This window comes from Papaver somniferum, chromosome 6 (assembly GCF_003573695.1).
Source record: "Papaver somniferum cultivar HN1 chromosome 6, ASM357369v1, whole genome shotgun sequence".
In the NCBI taxonomy this organism is placed as follows: domain Eukaryota; kingdom Viridiplantae; phylum Streptophyta; class Magnoliopsida; order Ranunculales; family Papaveraceae; genus Papaver; species Papaver somniferum.
In genome coordinates, this window is record NC_039363.1 from 175,847,510 (window position 1) to 175,874,100 (window position 26,591).

The 26,591-nt window shown below is 37.1% G+C and overlaps 1 protein-coding gene and 3 long non-coding RNA genes across 6 annotated transcripts; 2 read left to right on the forward strand and 2 right to left on the reverse strand.

Annotated features, from left to right (window-relative positions):
* The first annotated feature begins 6,386 nt into the window (after positions 1-6,386).
* On the forward strand, positions 6,387-9,854 carry LOC113290204. The gene is made up of 3 exons (XR_003331467.1): positions 6,387-6,731; positions 7,873-8,044; positions 9,603-9,854. It is a non-coding gene; the product is annotated as an uncharacterized LOC113290204 (long non-coding RNA).
* Positions 9,855-10,636: 782 nt separating this feature from the next.
* Positions 10,637-14,743, forward strand: LOC113290203. 3 transcript variants are annotated; one of them, XR_003331464.1, is made up of 3 exons: positions 10,637-12,198; positions 12,327-12,456; positions 13,870-14,743. It is a non-coding gene; the product is annotated as an uncharacterized LOC113290203 (long non-coding RNA). The 3 variants fall into 3 exon arrangements; XR_003331466.1 differs by lacking the exon at positions 13,870-14,743 and adding an exon at positions 13,576-13,813; XR_003331465.1 differs by lacking the exon at positions 13,870-14,743 and adding an exon at positions 13,358-13,792.
* A 5,181-nt stretch (positions 14,744-19,924) lies between these two features.
* On the reverse strand, positions 19,925-21,777 carry LOC113286462. Its single transcript, XR_003329307.1, has 3 exons — positions 21,638-21,777; positions 21,473-21,522; positions 19,925-20,359 (listed from the first exon to the last, which is right to left on the reverse strand). It is a non-coding gene; the product is annotated as an uncharacterized LOC113286462 (long non-coding RNA).
* A 2,954-nt stretch (positions 21,778-24,731) lies between these two features.
* LOC113286463 lies at positions 24,732-26,398 on the reverse strand. The gene is made up of 2 exons (XM_026535086.1): positions 25,498-26,398; positions 24,732-25,244 (listed from the first exon to the last, which is right to left on the reverse strand). Exons 1-2 carry the CDS (start codon positions 25,511-25,513, stop codon positions 24,865-24,867), a joined length of 396 nt encoding a protein of 131 aa, XP_026390871.1. The 5' UTR covers positions 25,514-26,398; the 3' UTR covers positions 24,732-24,864.
* Positions 26,399-26,591: the final 193 nt, after the last annotated feature.

Sequence of the window (26,591 nt, forward strand, 5' to 3'; positions counted from 1 at the left end):
ATACTTTACAACATTGCCTAGGTCATACGAGCATACCATCTATATGCATCTCCCTCTCTTCAATGTGTATCGAAAGGGTCTTGGTTAGAACCGCTGGACGATGCTAATGGCAAGCTTGCGGGCCTTGTTGGTAATCCGCCGTACATGCTAAGTGACCAAATTGTGATATATACCGTGTTCAGCTTTAAAAATTTGGATTACAGAGAACATTTTGTATTTTCGTTTGAAGCAATCTATTAAAGTTTAGTGCACTTTGTAGTTTGACTTTGCTTGATTAGTAGACAGTTTAGCCTTGGGTGCAATCTCTACCTCAGTAATTTTTTTTTCCGAGTTCTATACATTGATGCTGTAAGACAACAGGGAAATATCAGCTGTGACCCCAAGTCTGTCACATACTCACATAGCCAAAAAAAAGTCCCTATGAGCTAAAGCCTGCCTCCAACATCTGCATCCTGGCCAAAAACCTGCTTGATGAATATGAAAAAAAAAAGTCCCATGTTGCCCGGAATAAGCCTATCAACCCTATTTTTGCTCAAACGTGTCGGCAAATCCTTTATTTTTTGCTCGGAAAATTGGTGATGCATATGAAGGTTCTCCGCGTGTATATACACATCACAGCCGTCCATCAACACCTACCCAGGTCAGTCATAGAATACCCTAGAGCCGTTAGATCAAACGGGCAGATCTCCTACCCTTATATAAAGTTTTCTTCTAGGGCATCCAATCTGTGCCTCTTGCTTTCTTTGAGCAAACCCTAACCCTAAAAACAGACAACAAACATTTGAGATGGATCTATCTGTGGTAATCACGGACGGCAACAGAAAAACCATGGCAGAAACAAGTGGTGGTTCAGCAGCATCAACAACAACATACAAGCATTATGATTTCTCCTCTCAGAATGTTAATCTTTGCCTTCTTGTATAGCCGAATTAGCCTATTCCTTCTCAATCTCAACCGAGTTCGTTTTTGTGCTTCCACTTTTTCTTTATCTTCATTGTGTATTACATTTAATTTTTATGTATGTGAACCTATTATTATCAATAAATAAATTGTTAAAAATAAAAATTAATTTGTGATCATTATTCTAGAATAATCTTGAAGTTCCCTAGACTAGGTAAAGCCCAATACATTCTAGAGTTTTTGGGCCTCTAGAGTCTTCTTTTTAGTCACATGTGATCTAGAGAATTCTTTCTCTAGAATTCTCTTAAGGCATAGTAGATCATAGTCTCTAGAATTTTCATTTCTAGAGTTTTCTTCACTAGGCCTATAAATAGGCACTCCATGGTTTCATTTTGATCATCAAAACTCAAGTGAGTAACCAAGTAGTAGAGTGAGAGCTAGAGTTAGAGTAAGAGCCAAAGTGCCTCTTTGTAAACAACTAGTGGAAGCCAAAGTTGCTACACAAACCTCTTGTAACATTTTCATTTTCATATTAATCAAAGCCTCACTTTCCAATTAACCAACCTCTTTTCAAAATCATTTCCATAAACCCATCACATTTCCGCATTGCGCCAACAAATTTGGTATCAGAGCAAACCTAACCCAGTAATCCTAAAACTCTACTCATGGCAATTAACCAAAATATTCAAGGTTTCAACTATGCCCAAAGTCTAATTCCAATTTTTGATGGTGAGAGTTACGATTATTGGAGTCTACAAATGAAGACACTATTCATTTCACAAGACCTATGGGATTTTATAGAAGAAGGTTATAAAGTACCAGAGTCAGCAGAAACTCTGTCGTCATGGACGGACGCAGAGAAAAAAGAGTATAAGGAAAATAAGAAGAAAGATGCTAAAGCATTACTGTTTCTACAACAGGGCGTAAGCAAAGCTATTTTTCCTCGAATTTCGGTGGCAAAAACTTCACAGGAGGCCTGGAATATTCTCAAAGTAGCATTCCAAGGATCAGAAAAGGTAATCTCCATTAAACTACAAAATTTATGGCGAGATTTTGATAATTTACTTATGAAAGAAAATGAAACTATCCAGAACTTCTTCTCAAGAGTTACTGGCATAGTAAATCAAATCAGTAGTTATGGAGATACCATTGAAAATAAAAGAGTGGTAGAAAAGATATTAAGAAGCTTACCATTCAAATTTGATCATATCGTCGCTGCCATTGAAGAATCAAAAAATTTATCGACTCTCTCGGTACATGAATTAATGGGTTCACTCGAGGCGCACGAGAAAAGAATAAATAGGTTCGCGGAGCAACCATTGGAGCAGGCATTTCAATCAAAAATAAATTTCAGTGAGAAGAAAAATACAGAAGCCAAAAAAGAAAGCTCTAGAGGGGGATCATCATCCAACTCGCAGTATGAGAAAGGGTCGACGTCAAATCAAGGACCCAGAAATTACTCCCGGGACGTGGAAAAGGAAAAGGAGGTTATAGAAACAACAATCAAAGGTACGGAAAAAATAACTCCTCAAATCTCCGATGCAATGTTTGCAAAAATTTTGGACATGCAACTGAAGATTGCAAGTATAAGTGCACCAAGTGTGATAAATTAAATCACATGGAGAAAGATTGTTGGCTTAATGAAGCAAACTATTCCGAGAAAAACAATTCTCAGAATCAATATTCTATTCCTGCCTCACCTCGCAACAAGAATCGCAAGGTATATGGTACGTCGACAGCGGATGCAGCAGCCATATGACAGGAAACAAAGAATATTTCGTAAAATTGGAGGAACAAGAGATTCCGCCAGTCAAACTTGGAGATGGAAAGTTCCAGAATGTTGAAGGAAGAGGAGTCATATCCGTACGTACAAGGTCAGGTAAAACTCGATACATATCTGATGTTCTTTATGTTCCTGGCCTAGCTCAAAATTTATTAAGTGTTGGACAACTTATAAGAAAAGGGTACTCACTACATTTCGAAGACGGAGAATGCACAATTTACGATAAAATTAATAATCAATTGGTGGCAAAAGTAAAAATGTCAGGAAATTTTGTCTTTCCCCTATCTATGCCATCAATTGAAAATTGTGCAATGAGTACCAACCATATTGACGAAGGAAAGCTATGGCATTTGAGATACGGGCATCTCAACTACAGATCCTTAAAGGTTCTAAAATCAAAAGGCATGGTAATTGGTCTTCCCAATATCGACGGTGGAGATAAAGTATGTGAAGGTTGTATTCTAGGGAAGTTTCATAGACTTCCATTTACGAAGACATCGTGGAGAGCAAGAAGGCCCCTCGAATTGGTGCACGCTGATATATGCGGTCCGACAAGAACAACTTCACTCAACAACAGAAGATATTTTCTCTTATTCGTGGACGATTATACCAGGATGATGTGGGTGTACATTCTTGAGCAAAAGTCCGAGGCATTCACTAAATTCCTAGAATTCAAGGCGCTGGCAGAGAAGCAAAGTGGCCATCAATTGAAAGTTTTCCGTACAGACCGTGGTGGAGAATTTACTTCAAAAGAGTTTATCAACTACTGCAAAGAAAATGGAATTAAAAAGGAGCTCACCGTCCGATACACTCCACAACAAAACGGCGTTGCGGAAAGGAAAAATCGTACGATCGTGGAAATGGCTCGCAGTATGCTAAAAGCAAGGAAGCTACCCAACACCTACTGGGCGGAAGCAGTCAACACAGCAGTGTACATCCTTAATCGCTCGCCAACAAAAGCGGTTCACAATAAAACTCCATACGAGGGATGGCATAAGAAAAAGCCTGAGGTAACTTCTTTCAGAATTTTTGGTTGTGTAGCATACTCACATATTCCATCCCAACATAGAGAAAAGTTCGATGAAAAAGGAGAAAAGCTTATATTCATCGGATATAGCGAGGAGTCTAAAGCCTATAGACTTCTAAATCCAGATACAAAGGAACTGGTAATATCAAGAGATGTTATCTTTGATGAATTCAAAGCTTGGGATTGGAATGATGAACCAGATAACCACGAGTCTCCACTACTCATCGAAGAAGAGCCATATCTGTCACACCAAGAAGAAAACACTCCACCAGCAAGCCCGAGATCTCCTAGTCCAACACAACAAAGTCCAAGCTCATCTGACTCAAGTGCCCCACCTAGAAAGGTGCGTTCCCTAAGAGATATTTATAATGTAATTGTGCTTTTATAGCACTAGAACCTCAAAAATATGAGGAGCGGCGAAAGAAGAAAAATGGAGAAACGCCATGGACGAAGAAATGCGAGTAATTGAGAAAAATAAGACATGGGAGCTCGTCAATCAGCCAGTTGATAAAGAAATAATTGGTCTGAAATGGGTCTACAAGACAAAATATAATGAAGATGGGTCAATTCAAAAGCACAAAGCAAGGCTAGTTGCAAAAGGATATTCCCAGCAACCAGGAATTGACTACAACGAGACATTCGCCCCAGTCGCTCGCATGGAAACAATTCGGATGGTGTTAGCTTTGGCAGCTCAACTCAAAATGAAAGTCTACCAATTAGACGTAAAGTCGGCGTTCCTAAACGGAGAACTAGAAGAAGAGGTGTACGTTGAACAACCTCAAGGATATATCCGAAAAGGAAAAGAAAAAATGGTATATCGTCTCCGCAAAGCACTATACGGTCTTAAGCAAGCACCGCGTGCATGGAACAGCAAAATCGACAAGTATTTCCGAGATAATGGATTTGAGAAAAGTCCAAGTGAGCCATCACTCTACATCAGAAAACAAGGTACGGACTTCCTAATTGTCTGTCTCTATGTTGATGATTTAATTTATGCCAGTACAAAACAAGAGATGACAGAAAAATTTAAGAAGGAGATGATGAAAGAATATGAGATGACAGACTTAGGTCTTATGCGATATTTTCTTGGGATTCAAGTAAAACAATCTCCAGAAGAAATATTCATTTCTCAAGAAAAATATGCGGAAGACTTACTGAAAAGGTTCAACATGATGGATTGCAAACCAATTGCAACTCCAATGGGTACCAATGAGAAATTGGTAAAAAATGATGGAGCGACAAAAGTTGATCCAACCTTATTCAGAAGTCTAGTCGGCTCACTGATCTACTTAACAAATACAAGGCCAGACATCGTCAATGCAACCAGTATTGTTTCTCGGTTTATGAGCGAGCCAAGCAAGTTACACTATGCAGCCGCAAAGAGAATTCTTCGGTATATCAAGGGAACGAAGGATTTTGGCATCAAGTATACAAAAGAAAAAGATAATGATTTAATTGGCTTCACAGATAGCGATTGGGCAGGTTCTATTGAAGACCGAAAGAGCACATCAGGCTATGTTTTCTGTATGGGAACAAAAGTTATCTCTTGGAGTTCTAAAAAGCAAAGCACGGTGGCATTATCGTCAGCCGAAGCAGAGTACATAGCATCAACAAGTGCAGCATGTGAAGCAGTGTGGCTAAGAAGAATAATGAGACCTACAACAAAGGCAAATGCAGCCGACGACTATCTACTGTGACAATATGTCTACAATTGCAATGACAAAAAATCCAGTCTTCCACGGAAGGACGAAGCACATAGGCTACGACACCACTTCATCAGAGAGCTTGTAGAAGACAAGGAAATCGAGCTCCAATTCTGTCCAACACAAGAACAAAATGCAGACATTTTCACGAAAGCAGTCACGGTGGATAAGTTCAATCATTTCAGAGAAAAGCTCAACATCACAAATTAAGAGGGAGTGTTAAAAATAAAAATTAATTTGTGATCATTATTCTAGAATAATCTTGAAGTTCCCTAGACTAGGTAAAGCCCAATACATTCTAGAGTTTTTGGGCCTCTAGAGTCTTCTTTTTAGTCACATGTAATCTAGAGAATTCTTTCTCTAGAATTCTCTTAAGGCATAGTAGATCATAGTCTCTAGAATTTTCATTTCTAGAGTTTTCTTCACTAGGCCTATAAATAGGCACTCCATGGTTTCATTTTGATCATCAAAACTCAAGTGAGTAACCAAGTAGTAGAGTGAGAGCTAGAGTTAGAGTAAGAGCCAAAGTGCCTCTTTGTAAACAACTAGTGGAAGCCAAAGTTGCTACACAAACCTCTTGTAACATTTTCATTTTCATATTAATCAAAGCCTCACTTTCCAATTAACCAACCTCTCTTTCAAAATCATTTCCATAAACCCATCACATTTCCGCATTGCGCCAACATAAATTATCACTTGGAGAAAATTTGTCATTGCTAGTTTTTTTTGTCTTGATAATCTGGATGTACCGCAGATGCACATATATATAAGTGAAAGCATACCTAAAGCCACAACTTGTTTCAGTCTGTTATATATTGAAAGTTTGATGTAGTAAATAGATGCAAAGTACAAACCTGATTTTGAACTACTGTTTGGTTTGTGCCAAGGACTAAGAAGAATTGACAGAATAAATGGAAGTTTGTCTGAGTTACAGTCTCAACTGAGGATTTAAAATAGAAGACCTTTCAAAAAAAAAAAAAAAAGGTGTGTGCAGCTCATCAAAGCAAAGTGGTCTCCCTTCAGAAAAAAAAAAACAAAACAAAAAAAAGTGGCCGGCCATGCGGCACACACACAACAAGGAAAGGACATGGCAAGCTTAGTGGAGGTGTTCATACATTTAATCTGAAGATGGATTTGAAACTGTAATAACAAAATTGAAATTTCTTAGATAGATTCACTGACGATTGATTTATGTATGTTTAGTGGAGGGGTTCATACATTTTCTTGCAATTGGAAAGGTTTTGGGTACTCAAGGAAAGGTCATTGCCGCGGATTTGAGTCCAATTGCTGATTCCAATGTCAAGGGGACGATTTGCAGGTTAGTCTTTCTGTCTCGAATGCTGCTGCAGTTTCTAGTTTTCAGTTTTGGAATCTTGTACTATTGTTTTGGTAATATCATATGTTTAGCTAGTAATCCGAAGACGGAGCTGTGCAATGTTTATCTATGACAAGTACAGATTGTTCGATAAATTAGTGCTTTGAGTATAATTGAGGGGAAAATCATGAGAGGATCTGCGTGTAGTCGTATGACGTATGAGAATTTAGCAATTTAAAAGAATTAACTAGTAGTAGTATTAGAATTTAGCCAAATTTCTGAGCAGCTTCTTCTCATGTAAATAGGGACACTTATGTTATAGAAATTATAGATGGTCTTCTCTTCACTGAAAAAATCAAATGTGTTGTGTGTCTAATAATTATGTGTTACAATATGTGATATGTAGGGTAAATCTATGGAAAGGGACACATCCACATTGTGTGCATCTCCCTCTTTTAGATCAAAAACAAGCTATGGCAAATTTGAGGTCAACAAATTTGGGAAATCCACGTGGGTCTCCCTATGTGCAAGGACTTGTATGGATGAGTCCAGACGGACCTTCAGTGTCTTTTCATACCTCTAATTAGACACTTATCATTGTGTATAAGTCTTTGCCATCATGTGAAAACTACCTCAGTTTGTTTGTTACTCTGAATTACAAAATAATCTTCTGTTTTGTGACGAGTTAATGCCTTTGTGCACTATTATGAACCGATAAAGAATGATCCAGATGTTGTTTTCTCTATGTATATCACTAAACATTTTCATTTCTTAAAATGTCATTTCCTAAGATGTACATTTTAAACACCTTCAGTATTTTCATTTCCTTAAATGTCATTTCACGATGTGCAAGGACTTTTATGTTGATGAGTCCAGATGGAACTTCAGTGTCTATTGGGACTTCTAAATTAGACACTTACTGTATGCAAGTCCTTGCCATCATGTGAAAACTACCTTAGTTTATCTGTTACCCAGAATCACAAGGTTTTTCGGGCAAACTAACGCCTTTATGCACAATCAACAGATAAAAACGACGCAGATGTTGTTTACCTTATATATATCTCTAAACATTTTCATTGTTTAAAATGTTGTTTCTGAAGATGTACGTTTAAAACATCATATAGTTTGTAAATGCGGTGTTCAGGATAGAACCACTGGAGGATGCTGAAGGCAGGCTTGCGAGCCTTCAAGCTGAAGTATGTAAACACGTTCCAAGAGTTTTGCTGGATGGGGGTTGAAAATGGTATCCATGATCTTCTTCATCTTTGCGACAGAGCTGCTTTCAAGTTGAAGCCTGGTGGATTTTCTGCTTTCTGGTACACATCTTTCCTTCAAATCTATATAATTGATCTGTTCCCCTTGTTTCCATGTTGAAATTTATGGTCCTGTACGCCCTTCCCCTGATTCGTACTTGTGAATTTTCTATCTACCAACATACACTAGATTAAGCTTGCCATCGGTAAATATTCTGTTATCGCGTCTTAACATCCAATTGTAATATATAGCTGCTACATTCACTCAGTGTGGTATGCCCTTCCCCTGATTCGCACTTGTGAACATGCTAGTTACTAACATGCTCTAATAAAAATCACTAATCTGTATAGCTACTAATCTCTTCTCCTTCTATATATAGTAAACAAAATTGATCTTCCTCCCCTGGTATTCACGTCGAAGTTTCTGGTGCGGTATGCCCTTCCCCTGATTCGTACTGTTGCTAAGCTAGTTACTAATCTGCATTTTAGGCATTGAGGTATCGAGCCGTAACATCCAGTTGTAATGTATAGCTATATTCACGAAGACTCTCTTTCAGTCTCTAATGCGCTCCATTTCTTGAAGTACAATATAAGAATATCACTGCCTAAATGTCCATTAGACATTGTACATTTTAAGGGGGAATATACAAATGGTGCTTATGATTGAAAAGAGAAGACCTTTCCAGTACATAGTGGGGTGTGGGCATTGGAGAGATTTGATTTTATGTGTTCAAGAAGGGGTTTTAATTCGGAGACCTGAGACTGAAAAGATTATCGAGTTGGTTCAGGAAGTGGCAAAAGATAAGGGTTTAAGAGAGGGTTTATGGGCTGATTTAGGAATGATCTGTGTGATGTTTATCTGTAACCAGTATTGATCTGTTTGATAAATCGTTGCTTTGTGATTATTGAGGCGAAAAACATGAGAGGATCTGCCAGTACTTGTATTACGTATGAGGCTTAAGAAACTTAAGAGAGCAAACTGTAATGTATTATGCTCCCTAAATCAGTAACGTGTATAATTATTTGGTGATACAACAGTGCTGCCACATTTCCGTGCAGTCTCTCTTCATGAGAATGTGGAGACTTATGTTAAAGAAAGTAGAGATGTCTTGTAGAAAACATCAGATGTGTCTAATAAGTATGTGTTAACAATATGCATGTGATACTTGTGGTAAATCTTTTGGAGACCATCCGCATCGTTCCGATCTCCTTCTCTTTTAGATGCAAAATAAGCCACTATGGTAAGTTTTGAGGTCTACAAATGAGGGAATCCACATGGGTCTGCAAATGTGTAAGGACTTTTATGTAGATGAGTATGAACTTGTATCTGGAGATACCTAACAGTATATAAGTAAAATGGTAAACATCTTCTGGGTTACAGTTTCTTCCTCTTCTCTGAGATCTTAAGTCACTTGCCCAGTTGCCCGCATGTGAAATCTTAAGTCACGAAATAATCATCTTCTTTTTTGACAGGTTAACTCCTTCACACACTATCAACAGCAAAAGAATGATGCAGATTTTGTTTTTCTTTATGTATATCTTTAAACATTTTCATTTTTTAAAAAATGTAATTTTCTTGAACTGTTAATTTATATCATCCTGTTGTAAATGTGGTTTTCAGGATAAAGTTGAGATAAGGATTAAAGGATCTCGGTTAGAACTTAGAATCACTGGAGGATGCAAAAGGAAAGCTTTGCGAGCCTTGTTAGTAATCCACGTACATACCAAGTGACCAAATTTCTAGGCTTCAAGCTGAAGTTGGTAAACACGATCCAGGAATTGCGCTATAGATGGGGATGAAAATGGCATGGATGATCATCTTCATGTTTGTGAAGGAGCTGCTTCCATGTTGAAGCCTGGTGGATTTTTTTCTTTCGAGGTACACATCTCTTCTCCAAATATATATACAATTGATTTGTTTTCTCTTGTATCCATGTCGAAATTTATGGCGTGGTATGCCCTTTCCCTAATCCTACATACCTACATGCTGTACTGACGAACGCTAGATTAGGATCACTAATCTGTAAATCTTCATTTTACTTGTTGAGGTATCGAGTCTTAACAGCTACTATCACTGTCCAAAAAGTCCATTAGACAATGTGCCTTTCAGGGGGAATGTACAGATGGTGCTTAATGAAAAAACGGAGGATAAATGTCAGGATTAAGTATTAGTACTACTGTTCGATTCTTCTTCTTTTTTTGTGGCAATGAACTCGAGCGAGTGGAACAGTGTGAGTACAAATACAAAACATGAGCATAGAACGAACACAGTAAGAAATAAAACGAAGAAGACAACCAGTGAAATTTGAGGGTTGAAGAACATCCTCCATCCTTTTCGGTATATCGATCTTTTTCTTTTCAAAGAACGTTAATTATTTATGCTGGAGATAGTCAATCAGATTATACAGTTATACTTGGTCTGTTGCATGGATGGAATGCTTAACACCAAGACAGATTATAAGTTTTTTTGATTATTTCTTAAATTAGTTTCATTGAAATAACGGTAGACATTATATGTGTTCATTAATCTATTTCCTAGTATGGAATCTTTCCCTCTTTGGAAAAAAATTGCGCACTTTGTAGTAGTATGAGCTTGCTTGATTATCATCCTGCCACTTATGATTTCTTGATTTTTCAATAGATGGCAGGCCCAACTGGTATCCTTCACCATGCGCAATTTATATTGTGACTACTGCATGGTATAGTGGTACAGCCGCTTCTCAAGTATGACACTAGTGTACAATTGTGGCAGATATATTGTTTGCCAAGTAGTAGACAGTTTAGCCTTAGGGGCAATCTGTACCTCAGTAATGTTATTTCCGAGTTCTACATTGATGAAAAATCAGCTGTGACCCCAAGTCTGTCACATACTCACATAGCCACAAAAAAAAGTCCCTATGAGCTAAAGCCTGCATCCAACATCTGCATCCTGGCCAAAAATCTGCTTGCTAAACCAAACTTTGTCATGTTGCCCGGAATATACACATCACAGCCGTCCATCATCACTTACCCAGGTCATTCATAGAATACTCTAGAGCTGTTGGATCAAACGGGCAGATCTCTTACCCTTATATAAGTTGTGAAGATTTCTGCTAGGGCATCCAATCTGTGCCTCCTTGGTTTCCTTGAGCAAACCCTAACCCTAAAATCTATCTGTGATTATCACCGTCGGCAACAGATGCCAGAAACAAGTGGCGGTTCAGCGGCATCACCAACAACAAACAAGTATTATGATTTTTCCTCTCAGAAATGTTAATCTTCTGTCTGTTGCACAATTGAATTCTCATCCTGTACTCCTTTTCAATCTTCTTCAAACCTTTTTTTCTTGAATTTTCCTCGTTGTTATCTTCTTTTTAGGCTTGTTCAAGATTCAGTTTCAGCTCAGAAACGGAATCTGCTACCTTAATCAGTTGTACTCTCACTATTTCTTCATCTCCAAAGTTAATTATATTTAATTTTATGTATGTGTGAACCCATTATCAATAGATAAATTTTGAAGTGGAGAAGTAATGTCATCCCCAGTTTTTTTTTTTTCTGGTTCAACTCTGATCTCATTTGTACTCTCACTTTTTCTTTTCTTTCCATAGTGTATCACATTTAATTTTCAATATATGTGAACCAATTACCAATTAATTAAATATTATCAAGTGAAGAAATTTTGTCATTGCACTATTGCAGTTTGTATTCTTTTTCATAATCTGGATGTACCAAATTTTGTCATTACAAATTGTTTCAGTCTGTTACAAAGAAAAATGCAACAACAGTTTGATACACATATTATTCCAATGAAGCACCACAATTTTTCCCAGACATAAAAGTTATAAGATGCAGTAGTTGAAGACTCTCAGATTAACAGGGTTTCAACTGAAAAAACTGTCAAGTTATAAGAACAGAAATGGATCAACTTTGACGATTGAACAAAAAAAAGACCTTTTGAGTTGGAGTGTAAGCATTGGAGGGATTTGATTTTGTGTTTTCAGCAAGGGGTTTTGATTCCAAGACCTGAGATTGAAAAGATAGTGGAGTTGGTTCAAGAAGTGGTTGCAAAAGATAAGGATTTAAGAGAGTGTTTATGGGTTGATTTAGGTGCTGATAGTGGTGCACTTGTTATTGCAATTGGGAAGGTTTTGGGTACTCAAGGAAAGGTCATTGCCATGGATTTGAGTTTGATTGCTGCTTCTGTAACTCAGTTCAGTCTCACGAGGTACGATTTACAGGTTAGTCATTCTGGCTTGAATGTTGCTTCAGTCTTATACTCTTGTTTTCGTAATTTTCATATGTTTAGCTAGCTAGTAATTTGAAGACCATTTTTGTGCAACGTTAAATTGTTTTTTTGGGATACAAGCTGAAGTAGGTAATCAATCACGAACCAAGATTTGCGCTAGATGGGGGTGAAAATGTCATGGATGATCTTCTTCATCTTTGTGAAGGAGCTGCTTGCATGTTGCGGTCTGGTGGGCCTTTTTGCTTTCGAGGTACATATCTCTTCTCCAAACATATATACAATTGTTTTGTTCTCTTGTATCCATGTCGAAATCTGGTGCAGTATGCCCGTGGGCACATGGTGTCTACTGATGCACACTAGATTAGGATCACTAATTTGTAAATCTGCATTTTATGCGTTGAGGTGTTGAATATTAACATCATAGCTACCATTTTCATCACAGCTCTTTTTACAATCTCTAGTGCACTCCATTTTTTTGGTACACTATATGAGTATCACTGTCCAAAAGTCCATTAGAGAATGCACATTTTAGGGGGAATGTACAGATGGTGCCTAATGTAGAAATTGAGAATAAATGTAACTACGTCAGTGTCCATTGAGTTTGCGATCTCATTTAATCTACTAGCGTACTCACCAAGTAGGGAATTCATTTAATCATAGAGATGTTAGGTGGGTTTTCTTCGATAAAGAAGCCACCGAAATAGGTGTCTATGAGCACAGATGGAATTAACTCTAGCAAGTATGGAATTAAAACAATTGCTTAATTCTTTTTTTTTTATGGCAATTAACTCTAGCAAGTGGAACTGTGTGAGTAGAAATAAGCAAAACGTGAGCAAAGACCGAATACAATAGGAAATAAAGCGAAGAAGCCAGTGATATTTGAGGGTTGAATAACATCCTCCGTCCTTTTAGGTTTATTAATCTTTTTTTCTTTAAAGAACAAAGTTAAATATTTTATGCTTGAGATATTCAATCAGATTATCAGATTATAATCATTATACTGGGTCTGTTCTGCATCAAATATCACTAAGAATGCTACACTAAGACAGATTAAAAGAATTTTAGAATTATTCTCGGATTAGTTGCTTTGCAATAATGGTAGACATCATGGGTGTTCATTAAATCTGTTTTCTCCATTTCTAACTTCTCAGACAAATGGTGAAAAGCAATCCAAATTTCTTGTACATTTAAAGCATGTTTTGAGATGTAAGAATGGTTGCTGGGTTAAACGTTTTGACACCGGGTTCTGCCAGTAGTACTATCTGTTGCCAAGTTTGAAAACATCACTTATTATCACATCATGTGTATCAGCATAGATTTACACAATTTTAGACTCCTTTGTAATTTTCTTGTTCCCTCTTGAAAATAGGTACTCACTGTGGGATATTGTGATATGTATACCGTATTCAGCTTTAAAATATGGATTACTGCGAAAATCGTTCAAGCATTTTGTACATTTTGTATTTTCATTTGAAGCAATCTATTGTCTAGTATAAAAATGACATTGTGTTTTGTATACTTTCTGTACACTTAAGTGTACAAGAAAAGTTGATGGAATCCTTTCCTCTTCGAAAAAGTTTTGCTCACTTTGTAGTATGAGCTTGCTTGATTATCATCCTGCCACTTATGAATTATGATTGCTTGAATTTTCCAACGATGGCAGGTTCAACTGGCATCCTTCACCATGCGCAATTTATGTTGTGTGACTATGTACCGCTTCTCAAGTATGAAACTAGTGTACATTTGTGGCGGATTGTTGGACAAAGTAGACAGTTTAGCCTTTGGTGCAATCTGTACCTCAGTAATGTTATATCCGAGTTCTACATTGATGCTGTAAAATAACTGGGAAAAATCAGCTGTGACCCCAAGTCTGTCACATACTCACATAGCCACACAAAAAAAAGTCCCTATGAGCTAAAGCCTGCATCCAACATCTGCATCCTGGCCAAAAATCTGCTTGCTAAACCAAACTTTGTCATGTTGCCCGGAATATACACATCACAGCCGTCCATCATCACTTACCCAGGTCATTCATAGAATACTCTAGAGCTGTTGGATCAAACGGGCAGATCTCTTACCCTTATATAAGTTGTGAAGATTTCTGCTAGGGCATCCAATCTGTGCCTCCTTGGTTTCCTTGAGCAAACCCTAACCCTAAAATCTATATGTGATTATCACCGACGGCAACAGATGCCAGAAACAAGTGGCGGTTCAGCAGCATTACCAACAACAAACAAGAATTATTGCTTCAAACAATCAAAAAAAAACAAGCATTATGATTTTTCTCTCAGAAATGTTAATCTTCTGTCTGCTGCACAACTGAATTCTCAACCTGTACTCCTTTTCAATCTTCTTCAAACCTTTTTTTCTTTGATTTTCCTCGTTATCTTCTTTTTGGGCTTGTTCAAGATTTAGTTTCAGCTCAGAAACGGAATCTGCTACCTTAATCAGTTGTACTATTTCTTCATTTCTAAAGTTTAGTACACTTTGTTACGAGATACTATAGTATCTTTACATATCCTCTTCTTAACTGCATATATATTTAGTGTTGTCATAATATTGTGTCCCCTTTTACGTATCTTTTGTATATTTTGTTTCCTTTCTTTTCGTTGTAATCTCTGTATATGTACTACGGCTTTGCCAATCTAATAAACACAATGCAATAGAGATTTCTCTCAATCTGTTTAGTTTTCCTCTGATGCTCATGTTTTATCATGGCATCATAGCTAGGTAAGATCTGAAAGGCCACCTTCTGCTGCAAACAATCACAAGATCCTGACTTGGATTGGCAACACAGTGATTACTTCAATTAGTATGCAACTTACAAGTTTTGAAGTTGCTAAAGATGCTTGGGACTTTCTAGCAAAAAGGTACACACAAATTAACTTTGCTCAAAGATACAAACTTGAACAAAATATTCGTTCTATGAAGCAACCATTAGATCAATCGATTTCTGACTTTCACTCTGAGATGTCTGTGATTTGGAATCAACTTGCACTTATGGAGCCAAAATGGACAACTGATTTGGCAATATGGAAAAAATATAGAGAAGAGACAAGACTGGTTCAACTCTTGATGGCTCTACGAGAAGAGTTTGAATCAGTCAGAGGTGTTATTCTTCATCGTTCACCTCTTCCATCCGTAGAAACTGCTTTATCTGAGCTGATCACTGAAGAAACACGCAAACGGATCAAGCCAAAAATCTCAGGAGTATTTTCTATGCCTGCACCTCGTCCAAACTTCAACAATCAGAAGAATAGTTTTGCAACACAGCATGATTCTTCACAACCTGTTTGTCATAATTGCAAGAAAACTGGTCACATAGCAAGGAACTGCACTCTGCCACCTGCTGCAATGCCGCAAGATACTCCTACCACACAGTGCAACTACTGCAAAGAACTTGGGCATTCTACCAGAAACTGTACATCTCCAACCTCCAGGAATATGTGGAGATTAAACGCTAATGGTACAACCAGGTTTAATGGTTCAAGTAGATTCTCTGCTACACCAGTTTCATATGCTGAAACATTACCATCTGCACCGTCTCAATCAATAGTTCCGTCTGATACATCATCACCTAGTCTTGCTGACATACATGAGATGATTAAACAAGCTCTTTCAGTCCCTAACAATACTGCAGATGCATCAGTCTTTTCTACTTCCTCATGTATTTTCTCAATTGGATGGTATCTAGATTCTGGAGCATCCAATCATATGAGTTATGATTCAAATGTTTTTGACAGTCTTTGTCCAGTTGTTGCCCCTAAGATTCACACTGCTGATGGAACTGTTGTAACCGCCAGTCACATTGGAGTGGTTAGAGATTCAAATAACATTTGTGTACCAGATGTTCTTCTTCTTCCTAAGATTACAATGAATCTCATCTCAATTGGTCAACTATGTGATCAAGGTTTTAACATTGTTTTCTCTCCTATTGGTTGTGCTATTCAGGATCTCAAAACAGGGAAGCTAGTTGGGATAGGCCGTAGAGTGGGTCGATTGTATCTTCTACAGACTCTGAGTATTCCATCAAAACTCAGAAATCATGTTGCTGCTACAACCTCTACATCTCATTCCACATCTCCTTTTATGTCTTGGCATTCTAGACTAGGTCATGTTTCATTTTCTCGTCTTTCATATATGGTCAATAAAGGTCTACTAGGAGATACACAAGTAGACAAAGAAGATAGTTGCATTTCTTGTAAACTGGCAAAGCAACCAACACTTTCTTTTAATGCAAGCACCTCAAAAACTACTGAACCTTTTGCTCTTATTCACTCTGATGTTTGGGGTAAATCTCCAGTGATGTCAAAAGGAGGTGCATTATACTATGTGAGTTTCATTGATGATTATTCTCGGTTTACTTGGGTTTATCTATTTAGTTCAAGAACAGAATTTCTTAACTTATATGTAACCTTTTCAACTATGGTCAAAACTCAGTTTGGTAAGTCTATCAAAATCTTTCGTGCTGATCAAGGAGGTGCATATATATCCACTCCCTTCAAAGATTTTCTCAAAACTCAAGGCACATTATTACAACTATCTTGTACTGAAACTCCAGAACAAAACGAAGTTGCAGAACGCAAACATCGTCATATTATCGAAACAACTAGAACCCAACTTGTTTCTGCATCAGTTCCATCAAATTTCTGGGGAGAGTCAGTTCTTACAGCAGTTTATACCATCAATCGTGTTCCAACATCTATCATTGGAGGTACTTCTCCTTATGAATGCCTTTATGGTAAGAAGCCTGATTACTCTGAGATTAAAATTTTTGGTTCAACATGTTTTGTTCTCCTTCTTGAGCGTGAACGAAATAAGCTTACTCAAAAGAATGTTCTTTGTGTGTTTCTGGGCTATGGTATTGAAAAAAAGGGATATCGCTGCTATGATCATGTTAGTAGAAAACTTCGAGTCTCTAGACATGTAACCTTTTGGGAAAAGGTTCCATTTTGGTCTCTTCCAAACAGTAAATCCTCTTCCTTTGAGAACTTCATTTACACTGATCCTTTTTCTAGTGAAGTTAGCACCAATACATGTCTAGTGCATGTGTCTAGTAATGAAACTGTTCCACATATTGATGATACTCATCAGATTCCAGTTGCGTACGACCACTCTATGCCTCCACCTAACAATGTTGCCTTGGAAAGAGATTCTGATTCTCAAGTTGACACATTGCCACCTCGTAATCGAAGACCTCCAGATAAGTTCTCTGACTATCATTGCTCATTATATACCATTATGTCTTTTTATGAACCAAGAAACTACAGAGAAGCTGCATCTATACCAGACTGGCAGGTTTCGATGACAGATGAGTTGACTGCACATAAAGAAGTTGGTACGTGGGAAATGGTAGATCTTCCCCCTGGAAAATCAGTTGTTGGAAGCAGGTGGGTCTACAAAGTCAAAACCAAGTCAGATTGGAGTCTTGAACGGTGCAAATCTTGTGTTGTTGCTCAAGGTTATACTCAAGAATATGGCATAGACTATGAGGAAACATTTGCTCCTGTTGCTCGCATGGTAACTGTTCGTACACTCATTGCAGTTGCTGATGTTCGACAGTGGGATCTTCATCAAATGGATGTGAAAAATGCATTTCTTAATGGGGAATTGCAAGAAGAAGTCTATATGCGTCCTCCTCCTGGATTAGATAATGCTCCAAATCAGGTGTGTAAACTTCGTCGAGCTCTCTATGGACTGAAACAAGCACCTCATGCTTGGTTTGAAAAATTCAGTAGTGCAATTCTTCAATATGGCTTTACACAGAGTTACTATGATCCAGCAATGTTTACACGATCATCAAATAAAGGTATTATTATCCTTTTATTGTACGTAGATGATATGGTTATCACTGGCAGTGATATTAAAGGTATCAGAGATCTTAAAAACCATCTAAGTACATGATTTCAAATGAAGGATCTTGGTCCACTCAGTTATTTTCTTGGTATTGAGGTGAGCAAGTCAGCTGATGGTTATTTCGTTTCTCAAGCTAAATATGCATCTGAAATCATTGCACCCTCTGGAATTACTGATGCTAAAATTACAGACACTCCACTAGAAGTGAATGTCCTTCAGATGGAAAGATTTTATCCAATCCAACATTATATCGACAATTGGTAGGAAGTCTGAATTACTTAACCATTACTCGATCTGATATAAGTCATGCAGTTCATATTGTAAGTCAATTCATGTCAGCTCCTCGTTCTACTCATTATGCTGTTGTTCTTAGAATACTTCGTTATCTCAAGGGAACCTTATATCATGGGTTGCAGTTCTCATCTAAATCTAAACTTATTCTTAGAGCATACTCAGATTCAGATTGGGAAGGGGATGTTACAGATAGGCGATCCATTACAGGGTACTGCTTGTTCTTGGGAGATTCTCTTATATCTTGGAGAAGTAAGAAGCAGACTGTTGTATCTCGTTCAAGTGCTGAAGCAGAATATCGAGCTCTAGCTCATACTACTTCTGAGATCATATGGATTCGATGGTTACTCAGTGACATGGGAGTTGACATTTCTACGTCTACACCTCTATTTTGTGAAAACAAAGCTGCAATTCAAATCACTCATAATGACGTTTTTCATGAAAGAACAAAGCATATAGAGATTGACTATCATTTTACAAGACATCACTTTAAGCATGGAACAATTACTCTTCTTCACGTAAGCTCAGAATTTCAATTGGCAGATTTATTCACCAAGTCACATCCTGCTCCTCGACTAAAGTTCTTGCTTTCCAGACTCAAGATGAGTTCAGCACCATCTTGAGTCTGGGGGGGGGGGGGGGGGGGGGGGGGTGTGTGTGTGTGTGTGTGTGTGTGTTACGAGATACTATAGTATCTTTACATGTCCTCTTCTTAACTGCATATATATTTAGCGTTGTCATAATATTGTACGTATCCCTTGTAGGTATCTTTTGTATATTTTGTTTCCTTTCTTTTTGTTGTAATCTCTGTGTATGTACTACGGCTTTACCAATCTAATAAACACAATGCAATAGAGATTTCTCTCTCAATCTGTTTAGTTTTCCTCTGATGCTCATGTTTTGTCACATTTAACTAGGATATGACCCGTGCCGTAACGGCCCGGGTTTTTGTTCTTTGTCAGTGATCTGTTTTTCGTGTTGTGCATAGATAACACTAACACAACTACTGTACATTGTTTTACTGTTGCTGACATATGCTACTTGCTTAGATTAGCATAATCTTAATGGTACGGGTTTTTCTTTGTTATTGCTGAATCATTCAGCCTGAATGTGGCCTTACTAACTAATCTAATGTTTTAGTAAGGAGATAATATTTCATCAAGGAGGTAGTTATTATTCGAATTAAAATCCAAAGGAAGGTGTATAACCAAGTGAGCCTAAGAAGCATCAATTGTTGCGCAATTGTTGAGCATTGGAGCATTTGAGCCTTTTGTCCAGAAAGCATGTTTCCTCCCCTACGCCTAAATGTTATAGATCATTTTTCTCAATACCTTTTTCATCGGAGAGCATTTAATCATTTTAGTTCTATGAAATTGATCAAAAATTCAAAATATATAATCAATACCTGAAGAATGTAGAGTTTAAAATTTTACCCAGAAAGGGGATCTCACTGAACATTTGGAATCAAGTCTTGGGTAACAAAGTGAGTATCCGAAGAATGTAGGTGTATAAAATTACCTAGTGAGTCCATAAAACTGAAAAAAAAATAGAACCATATCTAAGCCACGGCATTCAATCCTTAACTGCGCACTAATGGTGGTTTTGGCAACAAAATAAGAAGACTAATGAAGATTAGACATACACAGGCAAAAGATTTACAAAGTGTATAACAATTTCAATATCTCAAACATCTCCCTCAAACTGATATGATATGTTTGTCGAGGTACTGCTAGGTTCAAATCCTACTCAAAGTGCATAACTGAGTTGCCTTCTTGTGCAACCCCACTCAAAAGATAGGTTTGTCATATTGGCCACTTGTGCAATGGCTACTGATGAGCCTCCCAAAGATCTTGCCATTTGGTGAACTTACTTCCTCGTACGACACATTTTAGATGATCTAATTTCTTCAAGAGCGCCATAAATTCAGGCTTACGGTGCAGTATCACTATACTCAGATCAGCCTTTACATAACTATGTCAAACTCACTTTGTAAGTCCAGCATAAACCTGCACATAGAATACAAATTAGCATTGGTTGGAAGAAAAAAAATGGATAAGTAACCAATACATATTACTTTGCTTATCTTCAAAACTACATTAACTGTTATATGTAAAAGCACACCCAAAACAAATTTACTTAACAGAATTCCTAACACACAAACTGTTATAGCCCATTGTGGTGTGCTTCAAAGGTTGATGCTGGGTTAGTCCAGTAGACCACGTATGCATCCAGCGCCTTCCTCTACTGAAATTCTTATATAGAACTTGAGGGTGAACCACCTTCAATCTTAATTTTAAGAACCCATTGCGATAATTGTTGTTATTAGGGAAGTTCATTAATCAATTGTTTAAGTGATCGGAAAATGTCAAAATGACTTTCTTATTAAAAGCATTAGTTATAAGGTTTATGTATGGATACTATGTCTCCTGAAATATTATGAATGATGTAAGTTAATAATTAATATAAGATGTCAAGTCTTGACATAACAGTTTTCAATATCCTTTCTGACATCAGGTTCCGCGACACCTACGCATAGTTGTGAAATTCAAACAATGGCCTCATGCATCTCTAGATGATACAAATCAAGTTAAATTCAATCTATCCACAAAAATCTGCAACAATTAAACTCCCGTTATTTTTGCAAAAATCTGTAACAAAATTCTAAACATAAAACTGCAGCTAAGAACCAAACTCAACTCAAACAAAATACTTAAATGTCAATCACCAAACCGAGCTCATAAAATTTGTTATGATTTATGAATACAACTTAGATCAAACTATACTAAATAAATTATGAAAAAACATATAATTTAATCTTATCTGAATATATGAGTTAAATTGATAAGTCCAAAGCAGATACAAAAAGTATCACAAAGTAGTTTTTTAAAAGATCAGTAGACTTTTGTTCCGCAGTCACTGCGAAAAACATACAATAAACCTCATTAGCACCAATCAACTCTTCTTTCCACAGATTATGCCTAGATAAAACCACATAAAAAAATTCAGACTAAGAATCATAAAATTAGTCGAAGAAAACGCAGATACCAACTATCAGTCCATTTAAAACTGAAAAATAAAACCGAAGATGGTGTTCACTGTTGATTTAGAGGATTTATTACCTGAGATGGATGTCGGTTCATTTCTCAATATGTCCTCGACCAACCAAAATCTGCGATAACCAATTGAACAACACAACTAAATCAAATAAAAAATCTAAGAAAATTAACAATAAAAAAAACACAGAATCAAAACATGGTCTAGAAAGAAATTGAGGAAGTGAGAACCTTTTGAACATCTTCAGGGATTGATTAACAGACTTAATGGAGTTGTTAATGGGATCCTTTTTTGTAACGTATGGTGCTGGTAATGTGAGCTTTGATCGTAACGTTTGAAAATTGAAGGGAGGAAGGGTCGAGGTGAAACCATATATCTGACCTAAACAAATCTGAGCGGTTAGAGGTGGACGTAAAACATGGGTTGATTCTCAGCCACGATGTATCTTTCAACTTTGAAAGCAAATGGCGGCCATCGATCACTTTAGAAACCCCTTCTAAAACCGTCAAAAGACATTTGTTTTTGTAAGATAGATTTTATATATGTGTGAACCCATTATCAATAGATAAATTTTGAAGTGGAGAAGTAATCTCATTCCCAGTTTTTTTTTTTTAATTTTGTTTTTTCATAATCTGGATTATCAGCCTTAAAAATAGAAAATGAAGTGCCATTGAATTTTATGCGGAATAAGATGCACATATAATTCAGTGAAGCACTGCCAGTGGGTGAGAAAAATGTTGTCTCCAAATTGGCCTTAGAATTTCCCCTAGACATACAAGTTGGTTAGAAATGGTAGATTTGATTAGCAACCTGACTTTGAACTTCAAAAATATAGCTGTTTGTGTCAACGACTATGAAAAATTGACAGAATAAATGGAAGTATATTTGAGTCACAGAGTGAGTATGGTACACTTAATTCCTCAGCTCAACATAGTCTTGTGCTTTCAGATTTATAGGGTTTCAACTGAGGATTGAAAAGAGAAGACCTTTGCAACAGCAGAAAGCATCAGCCGCAGCTGAAGCATCACGACGCAACACCACAGCTCCTGTACATGTTGCTCGTGGCGAAGCCTGTAGTGCTTTGGTATAAGTTATTATCAAAATATTGATTTACACAGTTTTGGATTCTTTATCAGGATTGATTTACACCATTTCGGATTCTTTTGTATTTTTCTCGTTTCTTCTTGAGAGTAGGCACTTACCTTGAGATATTGTGTTATGTATACAGTGTTCAGTTTCAAATATGGATTACAAAGAAAATGTTTCATGCATCTGTGAACTTTTTGTATTTTCATTTGGAGCAATCTATTGTGTACTACTAAAAGGACATTGTGTTTTCTGTGCATTTTCTTAAATCCTCCACCCTTCGTTTTTTTTTTTTTTTTTTTTTGTGCACTTTGTAGTGTGCTTAATTTTCCCAAAGATGGCAGGTCTAAACGGCATCCTTCAACATACAAAATCTATGTTGTGTGGTAGACAATGAACTGCATGGTCTAGTGGTGCAGCCACTTCTCAAGTGTAGTGTACATTGTTTACCAGGACATATTAACCTTGGTACAATCTCTGTAATTTTATTTATGAGTTGTACAGTGATGCTGAAAGATAACTGGAAGAAGATGGACAATAACATGGCCAAATCTGAATCATACTCCCTACTAGATAGATTCAGAATAAACTCCACACAGTGGACACACAATATCATACTCCCTACTGAATCTGGAGATATATTCTTTACCAATGAAATCCATATTTTTGTTCTCCTCCTCTAGACTCTTAATCTTCTCAATCTCCTTACTAAATCGAAGACACTACTCTTTTTCCTTGCTCTCCGTCCTCAATGGTCTAAAATGGATATACAGCATGTAACAAGCAGAATATGATTGATACCCAGGACATGTTAACAACTTCAGCGCCCTTTAAGTGTTACGGAGTTACTATCAGGTGAAAGAATAGAGATCAAGACAACCTTATGCCAAGCTGAGAGGAAAAAAATGAAGCTTTTATTCAACTTCTTCTTTAGAGAACACTGAGGAGTCGACACCAAATAAAAACAGCACCCAGAGTTACTCTCTGTGTCGTCTAAATAAAAACAACACCCAGATTTACTCTCTGTGTCGTCTTGTAAGTTAACGGAAAATGCAAGAAACTGCGAGTAGGTGCAGTTTTAAAATACTGCTACAGAGATGAGAAGGAGACTAGCCAGGACTTGAAGAATAGATCTATCACCTACTTTAACAATGGGATTATTGCCCGGCATCACTGGTGAATAGAGTTTGGAATGGTAACATTATCACCAGCAAAATTTGGGGTTTTGCCAGGCATCTATTATTACCATCTGCCATAAAGGTGTACCAATATCTTTCGTCTAAATGTTGCTGGGGTGAAAAGTTGTCATGGTAATTTTCGATAGACACTTGGTGCTGCCACCAATATACTACCTAATCAATTTCCTTCAACACTTATCACTCTAGTATACCCATTACTAAATGCATTTACAACTTTTGTGTATCCCTCCAATTTTAAAGAAAAACATACCAAAGGATCCAAAATGCAACAGACTACAAAGCGAAAAGGCAGGCAACAGATCACTCAATTAGTTCTTCAACAAAGATGATCCACCCAACAGAAAACAACAAATTGCAAAAGATGGATAAGACAATGAATCTGTGTTATAATAAAGATCAAACAATAGACTACATGTTTAAATACATTCATGTCTGGTAGGCCACCAGAATCATGGGCGACGGGGGATACTCCAGAAAGGAGCTGCGGGGGAATGGACACTGTTAGATACCACTTTAAAATGTCAGATAAGCTATAAACCTGGATAGCAAGCCACATCAATCTGTAATTATAAAAAACTGCTGCATGATCTTCACCGTAATGGCATAATTTAAAGAAAATAATAGGCTTAGCCATGGTCTTCCTTGTGCCCAAAGAACTGCCCTATAACTGCAGAGAGCATATAAAACCAGAGTATGCACACTGAAATGTGCATAATGTGGTCCTTCATCCTACAGGGAAAATTCGTGTGCCTTCAAAACTATATGACATTGAATTTTGGCCTAATTAACTACGAAAACAACTCAAACTGGTAGTACAGAAACAGAGATTAAAATAAAATAGTTGTTTACTGTGATTGTCAAGTCCAGCGCTAAATTGCTACTAAAATGGGAATCGAACTGTTATGAATAAACCAGTTTTAAAGAACATGAGTAGCATGAAGTTCTCTAACACTTCATGCCAAAACTAGCATTAGGGAACTGGAATGTGTCAACTTAAAATTCACTGCAGAACTTTCTATTGGCCATGAACAGTACCATGCAATTCAATTACCAAAATTTTCAGAATTTTAATAGCTTAACTTAATAGGAATACCAGTGTAAAAATATAACTATGATTGGCGCATGTTCTTTTCATTCATAAAAATGAAACAACAGAAATATATAAAAACTTATCAATTTCTTGTCGAGGTATGCTTCTGAACAGGCAAAATGTGCTCGACGAAAGTTTCAGCCTGTGATTCCGAAGTAAAAAATTGAACTGAGGAGGGGATCCCGCTGATTTCAATCTCACTGAAGCTTTTGTTTCTCCAATTATAAGAATGATAAGTGGTGTCAGATATCTTACCATCAGATGTTTTAGCATAAGAATTTATGATTATCTGGTCTGTTCCAGAAACTGGATTAAAATAAACACCATTCATATCTCCATCCGAAGTTTTAGGTAGCTCCATAGTTACTTGAGTCCAAGAACTTGTTGAGTTCTTCTTGTTTCCATCATCATCAAGTAACCATAACTTAAGGGTACCACTTTCTCGAATTTTAATCAGTAAACCTGCCGTCCATCCAATTCTAACAAGTCAACATCATAAAGGATATAAGAAGCATGATAGTCAGCAGGTTGAACAAAGATGCAGTTAGGGACCCTAATCGTTCGGAACTCCTCCCTTCCAACATCAAATACCACTATGAACTTTTCATTATCTATGTCAGTAACTACACTCATTGCAAGCAATCCAGTGCTAAAAATATATCAAACCATCAATATAAACATAAGATCCATGCAACTGTAATTCATATGGTGGTACCTGGATATGTCTCCATTCATTGTCTCCTACGGTTAACACCTCGCAGATTGTATAATACGGTTGCATAGACTCCCATATGCCAACCACTTTATACTCTTTAGTGGCATGATGATATCCTAACGCACAAGTAGCGAAAGGAAAATCCTTATACCGTTCATGTTCTTTCTTACGTACATCTCTTAACAGTTTTGATTCAACCCATGGTGTTATTTCTTGAGTACTGAGGTTGTATATACAAACACCCGGATCAATTCTTGTTTCGCCAAGAAAAAAAATTAGACCATTTAAATATACTACTAGTACTCCCAATATTTAAACACCCGGATCAAGTCTACTCAATATTTCGATAGTGATATCATAATTGGGACTAAATATACTACTAGTACTCCCACTGCTACCTGTGTTTGAAATGACATTTACTTCATTGTGATCACAACAATTATTCTGTTTCTCCCAAATCCCTTCCCCCATTTGCTTCCTTTTCCGACCATAAGGCCTGAATTGGAAACGAGAACCACATTTGCAGCGTGTGTTAGCAACCTTGCTTTGTGGACGGCGACCACCGATTAGTACCAAATTCACAATAAGAAGACAAAAATTAAGAACAACAAACACCTCGTTTCAAAAATAGATGAATTCTTTTTTGATGGTCTCTAAGTTTTTGTGAACTCAAACAAATTTTAGGGAGAAACCGAAACAATCCAAGTAAGAAAATGACATTCCGATGTCAAACAAGGTAACAAAAGGAAATTGAGAATACTTACTAACCCAAGTGGAGACAAAAACGTCATTTTCCCTTTACTTATAAAATCCAATTTGAGAATGAGAAAGAGGATCCACAGGGGCTAGGGTTTGGTGAAGGTTTTTGAAACGCTCCTTTATTTTCAACCCCTAATTGCGATTGCGGTGGTATAAACATTTCACCACCCTTACTGTATAGCCTATTTTGCCTCTGGGTCAATCAGTATAGGGTGGACTTAAAAGCCAGGGCGGATACACTAAAATTGTAAAATTTTTATATTATCTCACATTTTGGGCTCCATATTTTTTTTTATTTTTATATTGGATAGGGATTATTACATGAAACTAACTGG